At 41.4% G+C, this 12,423-nt stretch overlaps 2 protein-coding genes across 4 annotated transcripts; one reads left to right on the top strand and one right to left on the bottom strand.

The window, feature by feature from the left end:
* Positions 1-6,791: 6,791 nt before the first annotated feature.
* Positions 6,792-9,132, bottom strand: LOC106098768 (tropomyosin-like). 3 transcript variants are annotated; one of them, XM_025898595.1, is made up of 2 exons: positions 8,756-9,132; positions 6,792-8,626 (listed from the first exon to the last, which is right to left on the bottom strand). In XM_025898595.1, exon 2 carries the CDS (start codon positions 8,123-8,125, stop codon positions 7,058-7,060), a length of 1,068 nt encoding a protein of 355 aa, XP_025754380.1. In that variant the 5' UTR covers positions 8,126-8,626; positions 8,756-9,132; the 3' UTR covers positions 6,792-7,057. The 3 variants fall into 3 exon arrangements, with proteins under 3 accessions (XP_025754380.1, XP_025754379.1, XP_013131385.2); XM_025898594.1 differs by having other exon boundaries at positions 6,792-6,931; positions 7,048-8,823; XM_013275931.3 differs by having other exon boundaries at positions 6,792-8,604; positions 8,756-8,777.
* A 1,654-nt stretch (positions 9,133-10,786) lies between these two features.
* On the top strand, positions 10,787-12,418 carry LOC109194826 (golgin subfamily A member 6-like protein 22). Its single transcript, XM_025898596.1, has 2 exons — positions 10,787-12,160; positions 12,277-12,418. Exon 1 carries the CDS (start codon positions 11,085-11,087, stop codon positions 12,150-12,152), a length of 1,068 nt encoding a protein of 355 aa, XP_025754381.1. The 5' UTR covers positions 10,787-11,084; the 3' UTR covers positions 12,153-12,160; positions 12,277-12,418.
* The last annotated feature ends 5 nt before the right edge of the window (positions 12,419-12,423 follow it).

Below are 12,423 nucleotides of genomic sequence, written 5' to 3'. Positions count from 1 at the left end.
CAATTAGTTAAACTGCAGGAATGTCTTAAAGACATAAAGACCTGGATGGCCGCTAACTTTCTGCTTCTTAATTCAGATCAAACTGAGGTTATTGTACTCGGCCCTGAAAATCTTAGAAATATGGTATCTAAGCAGATTCTTACTCTGGATGGCATTACCTTGGCCTCCAGTAACACTGTGAGGAACCTTGGAGTCATTTTTGACCAGGACATGTCCTCCAACGCACATATTAAACAAATATGTAAGACTGCTTTCTTCCATTTGCGCAACATCTCTAAAATTAGAAATATCCTGTCTCAGAGTGATGCTGAAAAACTAGTTCATGCATTTATTACTTCCAGGCTGGACTACTGTAATTCATTATTATCAGGATGTCCTAAAAACTCCCTGAAAAGTCTTCAGCTAATCCAAAATGCTGCAGCAAGAGTCCTGACAGGGACTAGAAAGAGAGAGCAGATTTCTCCTGTTTTGGCTTCCCTTCATTGGCTTCCTGTTAAATCCAGAATTGAATTCAAAATCCTGCTCCTCACATACAAGGTCTTAAATAATCAGGCCCCATCTTATCTTAATGACCTTGTAGTACCATATCACCCTATTAGAGCACTTCTTGCACTGCAGGCCTACTTGTTGTTCCTAGAGTATTTAAAAGTAGAATGGGAGGGAGAGCCTTCAGTTTTCAGGCCCCTCTTCTGTGGAACCAGCTTCCAGTTTGGATTCAGGAGACAGACACTATCTCTACTTTCAAGATTAGGCTTCAAACTTTCCTTTTTGCTAAAGCATATAGTTAGGGCTGGACCAGGTGACCCTGAATCCTCCCTTAGTTATGCTGCAATAGACGTAGGCTGCCGGGGATTCCCATGATGCATTGAGTTTTTCCCTTCCAGTCACCTTTCTCACTCACTATGTGTTAACAGACCTCTCTGCATCGAATCATATCTGTTATTAATCTCTGTCTCTCTTCCACAGCATGTCTTTATCCTGTTTTCCTTCTTTCACCCCAACCGGTCGCAGCAGATGGCCCCGCCCCTCCCTGAGCCTGGTTCTGCCGGAGGTTTCTTCCTGTTAAAAGGGAGTTTTTCCTTCCCACTGTCGCCAAAGTGCTTGCTCATAGGGGGTCATATGATTGTTGGGTTTTTCTCTGTATTTATTATTGTGCTATCTACTGTACAATACAAAGCGCCTTGAGGCGACTTTTGTTGTGATTTGGCGCTATATAAATAAAATTGAATTGAATTGAATTGAATTGATTACTATTGATATATCACACAAACATAATAAGTAATCATTCATCAACCTGTTTTGTGACCTGCCTGACTTTCAAGCTCTCTGGTGGAGAACCATGCTGGCCCTAAGCAGCTGCGTAATCTGCTTATCCCTTGGCCGCTATGCATTAACATCAATTTCTTGCCTGGGAAATACAGCCGATGTACCTTTAGCTAACAAATAAATTGTCTGTGAACACCCGTGTGTACACCTGGGTGGACACCTGTATGCGTGAGCGCACTTGTATTCAAAAGGTTTCTCCATGTAATGATCTGCTAGAGGGTGTGGGGAGCCATAGCCCCGTCCCCCAGGGCATGAAGCAGGTATGGAGGAGATCCAGGCCCCAGACATCAAGTGGCACCCAGAGCGCGTCAGCCCAAGGAGGACCATCAGAGGAGCCACCGTGCCACCCTCCTGGAAAGAGCTGAGGAGAGCCCCAGACGTGGGGCCACCCAGCAGCCGCGACGCAGAAGCCACAGGGGGCTCTTGGGAGGGGCCGTGCTGACACCGGCTGCTCTCTGGCAGGAAGCACCATGCCCTCCCATATTTTAATGCACTTTAGAACAGCACGCAGCAACACCACGAGCGGAGGGAGGAATTCGGTCTTCACATCCCCGTTCTCTGTTTACCATCGGGGCGGGGGGCTGGGAGGAGGAGTTGGCTGTCTGATCGGGGTATGGTTGCGAGGCCTCTCTGTTTGTCTGCTTGGTCTCCACCCCAGGGAAAAGGGTAACATCTCCTGGGTCTGGGTACCATCACCCCTCTGGTGATGGTGGTGCCTGGACCTGGGGTATAGAGTATGTTTGGGGAGTGTGAGTGTGTGTACAGTGTCCATTTATGTTTGAGTGATGAGCATTTGTATATATGTGCATGAGTGTGGGAATGTATCTGTGACACGCATTGTCTGTGTGCGCCTGTTCGTCTGTATCTATGTCTGGTCGAGTCTTAGACTCCACCTCTCTGGAAACAAATACTTGTTTATGACCTGTTTCTGCAGGTCATTTTAAGTAGAATTTTCAGGTACATGTTCAGGTGTATTTGTGCATTTATTTTTCACAACATTTTTTTACTTTTACTACCTACATTGTTACTCGAGTATCTGTACTTTCCACTCTCTATATTTTCAAAACAGACATTAAATTAGGTTTAAGTCTATCGTATATAGCTAGGTGTTTATGCTGGGGGGCTAAAGTGGGCCAGAAAGAGTGCAAGTGTTGTAAGTTGTGGTTGCGGTTCTTGAGCATCTAGCTAGCCCTACAGAAGAGGAGTGAGGATAAAGGGAGTAACGTTTTTGTCAGATAATTACAGGGAGTGCAGAATTATTAGGCAAGTTGTATTTTTGAGGAATAATCTTATTATTGAACAACAACCATGTTCTCAATGAACCCAAAAAACTCATTAATATCAAAGCTGAATGTTTTTGGAAGTAGTTTTTAGTTTGTTTTTAGTTTTAGCTATTTTAGGGGGATATCTGTGTGTGCAGGTGACTATTACTGTGCATAATTATTAGGCAACTTAACAAAAAACAAATATAGACCCATTTTAATTATTTATTTTTACCAGTGAAACCAATATAACATCTCCACATTCACAAATATACATTTCTGACATTCAAAAACAAAACAAAAACAAATCAGCGACCAATATAGCCACCTTTCTTTGCAAGGACACTCAAAAGCCTGCCATCCATGGATTCTGTCAGTGTTTTGATCTGTTCACCATCAACATTGCGTGCAGCAGCAACCACAGCCTCCCAGACACTGTTCAGAGAGGTGTACTGTTTTCCCTCCTTGTAAATCTCACATTTGATGATGGACCACAGGTTCTCAATGGGGTTCAGATCAGGTGAACAAGGAGGCCATGTCATTGGTTTTTCTTCTTTTATACCCTTTCTTGCCAGCCACGCTGTGGAGTACTTGGACGCGTGTGATGGAGCATTGTCCTGCATGAAAATCATGTTTTTCTTGAAGGATGCAGACTTCTTCCTGTACCACTGCTTGAAGAAGGTGTCTTCCAGAAACTGGCAGTAGGACTGGGAGTTGAGCTTGACTCCATCCTCAACCCGAAAAGACCCCACAAGCTCATCTTTGATGATACCAGCCCAAACCAGTACTCCACCTCCACCTTGCTGGTGTCTGAGTGGGACTGGAGCTCTCTGCCCTTTACCAATCCAGCCACGGGCCCATCCATCTGGCCCATCAAGACTCACTCTCATTTCATCAGTCCATAAAACCTTAGAAAAATCAGTCTTGAGATATTTCTTGGCCCAGTCTTGACGTTTCAGCTTGTGTGTCTTGTTCAGTGGTGGTCGTCTTTCAGCCTTTCTTACCTCGGCCATGTCTCTGAGTATTGCACACCTTGTGCTTTTGGGCACTCCAGTGATGTTGCAGCTCTGAAATATGGCCAAACTGGTGGCAAGTGGCATCTTGCCAGCTGCACGCTTGACTTTTCTCAGTTCATGGGCAGTTATTTTGCGCCTTGGTTTTTCCACACGCTTCTTGCGACCCTGTTGACTATTTTGAATGAAACGCTTGATTGTTCGATGATCACGCTTCAGAAGCTTTGCAATTTTAAGACTGCTGCATCCCTCTGCAAGATATCTCACTATTTTTGACTTTTCTGAGCCTGTCAAGTCCTTCTTTTGACCCATTTTGCCAAAGGAAAGGAAGTTGCCTAATAATTATGCACACTTGATATAGGGTGTTGATGTCATTAGACCACACCCCTTCTCATTACAGAGATGCACATCACCTAATATGCTTGATTGGTAGTAGGCTTTCGAGCCTATACAGCTTGGAGTAAGACAACATGCATGAAGAGGATGATGTGGACAAAATACTCATTTGCCTAATAATTCTGCACTCCCTGTAGAAATGTTTCAATATTATTAGCTCAACAAACACAAAAACTGTGTGTCCAGCTTGTCACATATTTTACTAAAAAAACAACAGCTGCAGTATTTCCAGGTACAGACAGGAGTTTCAAGATACTAAGAGACGGAGAAAGACCTAAGGAAGGACAGAGGTTAGATTTAAAGGTAAGGGTTGCTCAGTTGCATTTTAATCACTAATTGGATCCGTATGTAATGTGTTTTGGTAAATTGTGTATTTTCATAATGTGAAACATCCTGCAAAACAAACTAAGGTATACTTACTTTGTGTTATTTAAATGTTGAATGAAAATTCACAGTAAAGGAGTATGTTGGACAATTACATTAGAATAATTTGCAAATAAACTGATGATACTTAGATTAATTCACTGGATTCCAGGATTGTGCTAACTGTAAGTGGTCTAGTATAAAGACAGTATGCAGTATACTGTCAGTGTAGGAAATGTAAATCCAGGATATAGAGCTCATGAAACATCTGCTTACACTCTTGAATTAAATAAATCTTGTTTAATTTGTCAATCCACAAAGAGGAGCAGGTCATCTGATCACAGCCTGTACACAAAGAAATCTACTGGAGCTCACAGTTATTGTGATTCTTTTCCCCACTACTGAGCCACTACAACCAATTGTAGGGTTCCCCTACCTTCTGAATCCCACTTTAACCCTTTAGTGCAGACAAAAAACTTTAAACTTTAGAATTCTCCTTCACTGCTTGTGTCCTTCATAAAAGATTCAAGCTCAGTGCATTAGACAGATATATCATTTAAATGTGAATAAATTTTGTATTCTGAGTACCAATATTATTTTATTATCATATTAATACAGCACAAGGTTAAATTATGAAGGTTAAATTATTATTTGCATAAAAATAGATGTTAGAATCTACTAACATCTACTACTAGCTCCTTTTTACTCAAAGTAAAAAAGAGCTACTCTTTACTTTGAGTAAACAGACATTGTACTTTTTCAATTTTATTTGAGCAAAGAAGTTGATTCTGTACTTTAGCTTTTACTGGAGTATTTTTTTAACACAGGTAGCCTGTCTGTACTTCTACTTAAGTAAAGAATGTCTGTATTTTTGCCACCTCTACCGCACTGCGCAGAAACAGTTTGGTTGTTATGTGTATTGAGCTGTGTGCAGGATGGATGTGTGCAGGTGGTGTCATGTGGTTACTTACATAACAGTCTCTGAAAGGACCAGCTCATAAAAACCTGGCATCTCTTAACAATATTTTATAATAAAATGCCAATTTTATTTTATTTTTATTTAATTATAATTCATTCATAATTCACAGCTTTGAACTTTTCTAGTGTCTAACTCAGCTGGCTGTGTATTTAACCTGCTAGTACATTGGTAGGCCTACAAAGTCAAAGTTGCACCAGATAATCTAAATAAAACTGGTAAGCCATACTTGCAGGGGTGGTTCTAGAAAGGTGGCATGTGCCACCCTAAAATCATCCCTTGCCGCCCCTAGTGCCACAATATAACTTACCAACGTGTACATAATAAGCTAATACTCCTGTGTGCTATAGACTACACTGTACGCTGTACACCTACTTACTGTTTTTTGTTTGTTTGTTTTTGTTCAGCCTGCGTCTCTTAATTAATTTGTGTTTCCCCCTACAGCTCAAACGGCAAAAAATGCGCGTGCTCTTTGCCAGCCCGTTCCCAGCTCGTAACCAGCGCACTATGCTGTTAAGGGCGATCATTGGTCCTGTGACTGATGCAAGCCAGATCCTTTTATTGAGCAAAACTGTGATTAATAGTTAAATATTATTGTTGAGGGGCACAGACAGGACTACACACACACACACACACACACACACACACACACACACACACACACACAAAAAAAAATAACTAAAAAAAAAATTAAAATTAAAATTTGCCTCAAAAGGGCACTTGATGCAGAGATCAGGAAAGGGGCAGGTGCTCAAGCCCCTTCTGCCACCCTGAAGGAAAACCTGAAGGCCTCACTTGTCTCATTTAATGTGCCCTGAAGCTCAAGTGCACCAGGACAATAATGCAAAACACAGCAGCAAGATCACCTCTGAATGGCTCAAAAAACAAAATGGAGGTTTTGGCCTGGTCAAAGTGCAGACTGGAATCAGATTGAGATGATTTAGCTTAAAAACTCAGCCTATGCTGGAAAACCCTCCAAAGTGGCCGAATGAAAACAATTCTGCAAAGAAGAGTTGACCAAAATTCCTCCACAGCGCTGTAAAACACTCATCACCAGTTATTGCAAATGCTTGATTGCAGTTCTTGCTAGATGACAAAACCACTTATTAGGTTTAGAAGGAAATTACTTTTTCACATGAGGTAAAGTTGGAGCTTTTTCCCCAAAATAAATGAAATCATCATTTAAAAAACTACAATCTGGACTTACTCTGACCATCTGTGTTCAAATTTGAAATTGGAAACATGTAAGTGTAACAAACATGTTAAAACATAAGAAATCAGGAAGGGGCAAAAAAAAGCTTTTTCCTAAAATAAGATTTAGAGCAGAAGTTTCTTGCACTGCATTTTAAAATGAAGATATATTGCATTTATTTACAATTAAAGACACACAGAGCAGAAAGTGTGTTACTGTTTTACATCCACAGACACACAAGAAAAGAAGCAGGCAACATGAGGTCAAGTTAAAGCAATTTTATTTGTGTATTTCAGTACATGTATTCAGATTAGAGTTTTTAAAAAACAAACAAACGTCCCAAGTAAAGTTTGGGGGGAGTTTTAGGAGGAGAGGGACGGTGAAAGAGAAAGTGGGTTAAAGGTGAGAGGTCAGGGTAGAGAAGATGAGAGAGAGAGAGAGAGAGGAGAAGAAGGATGGGGTGAAAGAAAGGTGGAGAGAGGGGAAGGAGGAAGAAACTGTTGATCTCCTTAAACTTGATGCTGCTGGGTCAGTTCTTTCTCAGCAGTCTGCTCCAGAATCCCCTCGTGTCCTCGGCTTTCTTTTCTTTTTCTTTTGCCTTCAGCTCTTTCAACGTTTTGTTTAGCTGCTCCTCGGCATCTTTAAATTTGTCTTTCAGCTGCTGTTTGGCCAGTTTCACTTTCTGTTTGAGGAGCTCTTTAGCTTCCTTTTTGTGCTTTTGGATTTCTTTAAGTGCATCTTTGCAGTCTTTCTTGGTCCTCGCAGAGCCTGTCATTTCTTTCTCGAATACCTTCACCTCAATTTTCTCTTCTGCAAGTTCTTCTTGCACTTTCATCAGTTCCTTCTTCAGAGTTTCACTTTCCTGTTTTGCCTCCCATTTTCCACGTGTCTCTTTTTCTATTGCTTCCTGTGTTTCCAGCAACTTCTTCTTCATGTTTTGAGTGTAACTCTTTGTATTTTCCATTTCTTTCTTTGCTTCCTGTATTTTCATTTTCTCTTCCTCCAACACTTTTTGAGCTTCCAACAATTCTTTCTTCATATTTTCAATCTCATTTTCTGCCCCATGTTTACGTTTTTTCTCCTCTTCAAGTTGTTGCTTTACGTGCAGGAATTCCTTCCTTACTCTTTCAGCTTCAGCCATGACATTTTCAGCTTCTTGTGTTGCCAACTGCATTTTCCTTTTTTCCTCTTCAAAATCTTTCTGCACCTCCTGTAATTCCTGCATCACGTTTTCTGCCTCCTTCTTTGCAGTTTGATATTTATTTTTGGGTTCTTGTGCTGTGGTTTTCTCTTCCTCCAATGCTTTTTGAGCTTCCAACAGTTCTTTCTTGATGTTTTCATTCTCATTTTCTGCCTGTTGTTTTCCCATCTTCTCTACTTTAAGTTTTAGACCCACATGCAGTAATTCCTGCAATACTACTTCAGTTTCAAACTTTGAATTTTTAGCTTCTCCTCTTGATTTTTCTGCCTCTTCTCTTAATTTGACATTCTCAGCCTGTATTATTTGAAATTCCTCTCGTAGGTTCATCAGCTCAGACTGTACTGTACTGCATGGTGAAGCACTCACCAATCCTCTTCTCGATCTCCCTCGATTCATTTTGGCCTTTAAAACAAAGGAACCAATGTATTGTAGAGAAGTGAAGTGAAATTTTCGATGTTTTATGTCTTCAACTGTCGTTTGTCCTGCACAGAGATGCTGCTGTAGATGTGTCTGGATACAATGAAAAATGCTGTAACTAAGTGCTTGTGTTGCACAGTTATACTAAACATTCCATTTCATGCATGCTCCGCCCACATGGTCAGGAATGTCAGGTGCTGCATCACCAAATGCTGCTCCCGTTGCCTAGCAATAACAGCTGTTTATTTTTGGGGTCTGGTTCATTATTTAATAAAGAAAACATGTCCAAGTATTGCAACCATGGTGCTGAGGCTCAGTGCATATTCTAGCCTGCTGTGTGGGTTGGCAGCCAGAAATCACTGGTGGGCAACATGAGTGAGGAGAAAACTGGAGCAGCCAAGCAGGGACCTGCAGGTTGCTGGTTTGAGTCTCTGTTCAGATGCTGGTGTCTCCTCTCTCTGAGATGTTTGCAAACAGTCCCTGATAAAACAATAAGGATAATAAGCAAACATGTGACTAAACTAACAATTATGACACTGATGTGTTTCATGTGTAGCAGGATGGCCTCTATACAGCAGTCGCTGCAAGCATCCACATCAGCACACTTACTTTTCTTTAAGCAGGCGTGCTGGGGTCCTCCTAAGGAAAGTTTGAGAACTTCATTTCCTTCATGCTGGTGAACTTTTCACCAAAGCTTCTCCATCACTGACAGGGATTGTTTGGATCTTCACACTCATCTCCACGAACACTAAAAAATGAGTCTCACTTTGCTCATATAATGCCAGGAGTGTCTCCATATTCCACAAAAGTCTATGCAAACATGTAACAGTATCCCATATTCATATAAATATTATTGATATTATAACAAAAGCTGTCACCAACACAATTGTCCCAAGTGCTTTTTTTAAACAGGATTTTCAACCAGAGGATTTCCCTACAGCTTAATTTTTTAAATATTTTGTACACAATAACAGAATAATTTCAGAAAAACACAAAATGACTGGTGTCAATATTATTTGCCCCACAAAAAAGGTTGAATGTAAAAAAATATTGCAAATATTGCACAGTGAAAAGGCACTACAGCTCAGTTGTTCCCACCCTCCTTTGTCTTCCCGTTTCCCCTCCCTCTCCCCTCCAACGAGGAGTTACACAGTTTGATGGCGTGTGGGACAAAGGAGTTTTTAAGCCCGTTGGTTCTTGACTTTGAGAGAAGCAACTTGTTGCTGAATAGGCTCCTCTGATTATTTACCACCGTGTGCAGAGGATGCCCAGCATTGTCCATAATGACCAGCACTTTCTTTAATGTCCTTTTCTCTGCCACTGTCACCAAAGTGTCCAGCTTCACATACAGAGGTCGCCAGTTTAGATACACACGCTTGCCACAAGGCTTTGCCCTGTCCCCAGGCATTTTCAATCAGGTGCTCAAAGAAGCCCTGTCACTTTGTCAGTTGCCTGAAGGGTGTACATTAATACAGTACGTAGATGACTTACTCATTGCGGCTCCTTCGGCGGCGGCTTGTACAGCAGCATCACTCACAGTGCTCAAAAGACTGTCTGAATGCGGCTTCAAAGTAAGTAAAGAAAAACTACAGTTGGTTCGACCAGAAGTCACATTTCTGGGCCGTGTAATAGCCCATAAATCATTGGGACTAATGAATGCACACAGAGACCAAATTTTGACACACCCAAAACCAAGAACGGTGAAAGAACTTCTTTCCTTTCTTGGCCTGACGGGCTACAGCAGACAGTTTATTCCAAACTATGCAGGAAGGACGGCTCCCTTACGGGATCTGATCAAACAGGTGGGCGTTCGAAACCTTAAGGCTGAACTGCCATGGACGCTCGACACTGAAGCCGCGTTCATTTCATTGAAACAAGACTTGTCAAGAGCCTCTGATCTGGCTACACCTAACTATGATGAGCCATTTTACTTGGATATTTCTGAAACACTTGGAATAATAAATGGTGTGTTGTTTCAGAAAAAAGAGGGAGGAAGACAGGTACTTATGTATGTCAGCATAAGGTTGAGCCCAACAGAAGCAAGGCATCCTACATACACACAGCATGCAGCAGGGGTTGCCAAAATAATACAGAAAACAGCACATGTAGTGAGAGAACACCCACTAAAAGTTCTGACTACACACAGTGTGGTGGCATATGTGAACTCGCAGGCGTTCACTATGACATCATTAGCACAACAGAGGTTCAGTAAAGTTCTAGATGCTCCAAATCTGACATTTACACATGAAGGAATCAATATGGCAGATTTAATGGGGTCAGGAGAACCTCATGATTGTGCTAAGAAAGCAGAAGTTGATGATGTGGATGCTTGCAGCGACTGCTGTATAGAGGCCATCCTGCTACACATGAAACACATCAGTGTCATAATTGTTAGTTTAGTCACATGTTTGCTTATTATCCTTATTGTTTTATCAGGGACTGTTTGCAAACATCTCAGAGAGAGGAGACACCAGCGTCTGAACAGAGACTCAAACCAGCAACCTGCAGGTCCCTGCTTGGCTGCTCCAGTTTTCTCCTCACTCATGTTGCCCACCAGTGATTTCTGGCTGCCAACCCACACAGCAGGCTAGAATATGCACTGAGCCTCAGCACCATGGTTGCAATACTTGGACGTGTTTTCTTTATTAAATAATGAACCAGACCCCAAAAAGTAAACAGCTGTTATTGCTAGGCAACGGGAGCAGCATTTGGTGATGCAGCACCTGACATTCCTGACCATGTGGGCGGAGCATGCATGAAATGGAATGTTTAGTATAACTGTGCAACACAAGCACTTAGTTACAGCATTTTTCATTGTATCCAGACACATCTACAGCAGCATCTCTGTGCAGGACAAACGACAGTTGAAGATATAAAACATCGAAAACTTCACTTCACTTCTCTACAATACATTGGTTCCTTTGTTTCAAAGGCCAAAATGAATCGAGGGAGATCGAGAAGAGGATTGGTGAGTGCTTCACCATGCAGTACAGTACAGTCTGAGCTGATGAACCTACGAGAGGAATTTCAAATAATACAGGCTGAGAATGTCAAATTAAGAGAAGAGGCAGAAAAATCAAGAGGAGAAGCTAAAAATTCAAAGTTTGAAACTGAAGTAGTATTGCAGGAATTACTGCATGTGGGTCTAAAACTTAAAGTAGAGAAGATGGGAAAACAACAGGCAGAAAATGAGAATGAAAACATCAAGAAAGAACTGTTGGAAGCTCAAAAAGCATTGGAGGAAGAGAAAACCACAGCACAAGAAGCCAAAAATAAATATCAAACTGCAAAGAAGGAGGCAGAAAACGTGATGCAGGAATTACAGGAGGTGCAGAAAGATTTTGAAGAGGAAAAAAGGAAAATGCAGTTGGCAACACAAGAAGCTGAAAATGTCATGGCTGAAGCTGAAAGAGTAAGGAAGGAATTCCTGCACGTAAAGCAACAACTTGAAGAGGAGAAAAAACGTAAACATGAGGCAGAAAATGAGATTGAAAATATGAAGAAAGAATTGTTGGAAGCTCAAAAAGTGTTGGAGGAAGAGAAAATGAAAATACAGGAAGCAAAGAAAGAAATGGAAAATACAAAGAGTTACACTCAAAACATGAAGAAGAAGCTGCTGGAAACACAGGAAGCAATAGAAAAAGAGACACGTGGAAAATGGGAGGCAAAACAGGAAAGTGAAACTCTGAAGAAGGAACTGATGAAAGTGCAAGAAGAACTTGCAGAAGAGAAAATTGAGGTGAAGGTATTCGAGAAAGAAATGACAGGCTCTGCGAGGACCAAGAAAGACTGCAAAGATGCACTTAAAGAAATCCAAAAGCACAAAAAGGAAGCTAAAGAGCTCCTCAAACAGAAAGTGAAACTGGCCAAACAGCAGCTGAAAGACAAATTTAAAGACGCCGAGGAGCAGCTAAACAAAACGTTGAAAGAGCTGAAGGCAAAAGAAAAAGAAAAGAAAGCCGAGGACACGAGGGGATTCTGGAGCAGACTGCTGAGAAAGAACTGACCCAGCAGCATCAAGTTTAAGGAGATCAACAGTTTCTTCCTCCTTCCCCTCTCTCCACCTTTCTTTCACCCCATCCTTCTTCTCCTCTCTCTCTCTCTCTCTCATCTTCTCTACCCTGACCTCTCACCTTTAACCCACTTTCTCTTTCACCGTCCCTCTCCTCCTAAAACTCCCCCCAAACTTTACTTGGGACGTTTGTTTGTTTTTTAAAAACTCTAATCTGAATACATGTACTGAAATACACAAATAAAATTGCTTTAACTTGACCTCA

Source organism: Oreochromis niloticus, linkage group LG15, assembly GCF_001858045.2.
Source record: "Oreochromis niloticus isolate F11D_XX linkage group LG15, O_niloticus_UMD_NMBU, whole genome shotgun sequence".
In the NCBI taxonomy this organism is placed as follows: Eukaryota; Metazoa; Chordata; class Actinopteri; order Cichliformes; family Cichlidae; genus Oreochromis; species Oreochromis niloticus.
This window is presented reverse-complemented; position numbering and strand designations above follow the sequence as displayed.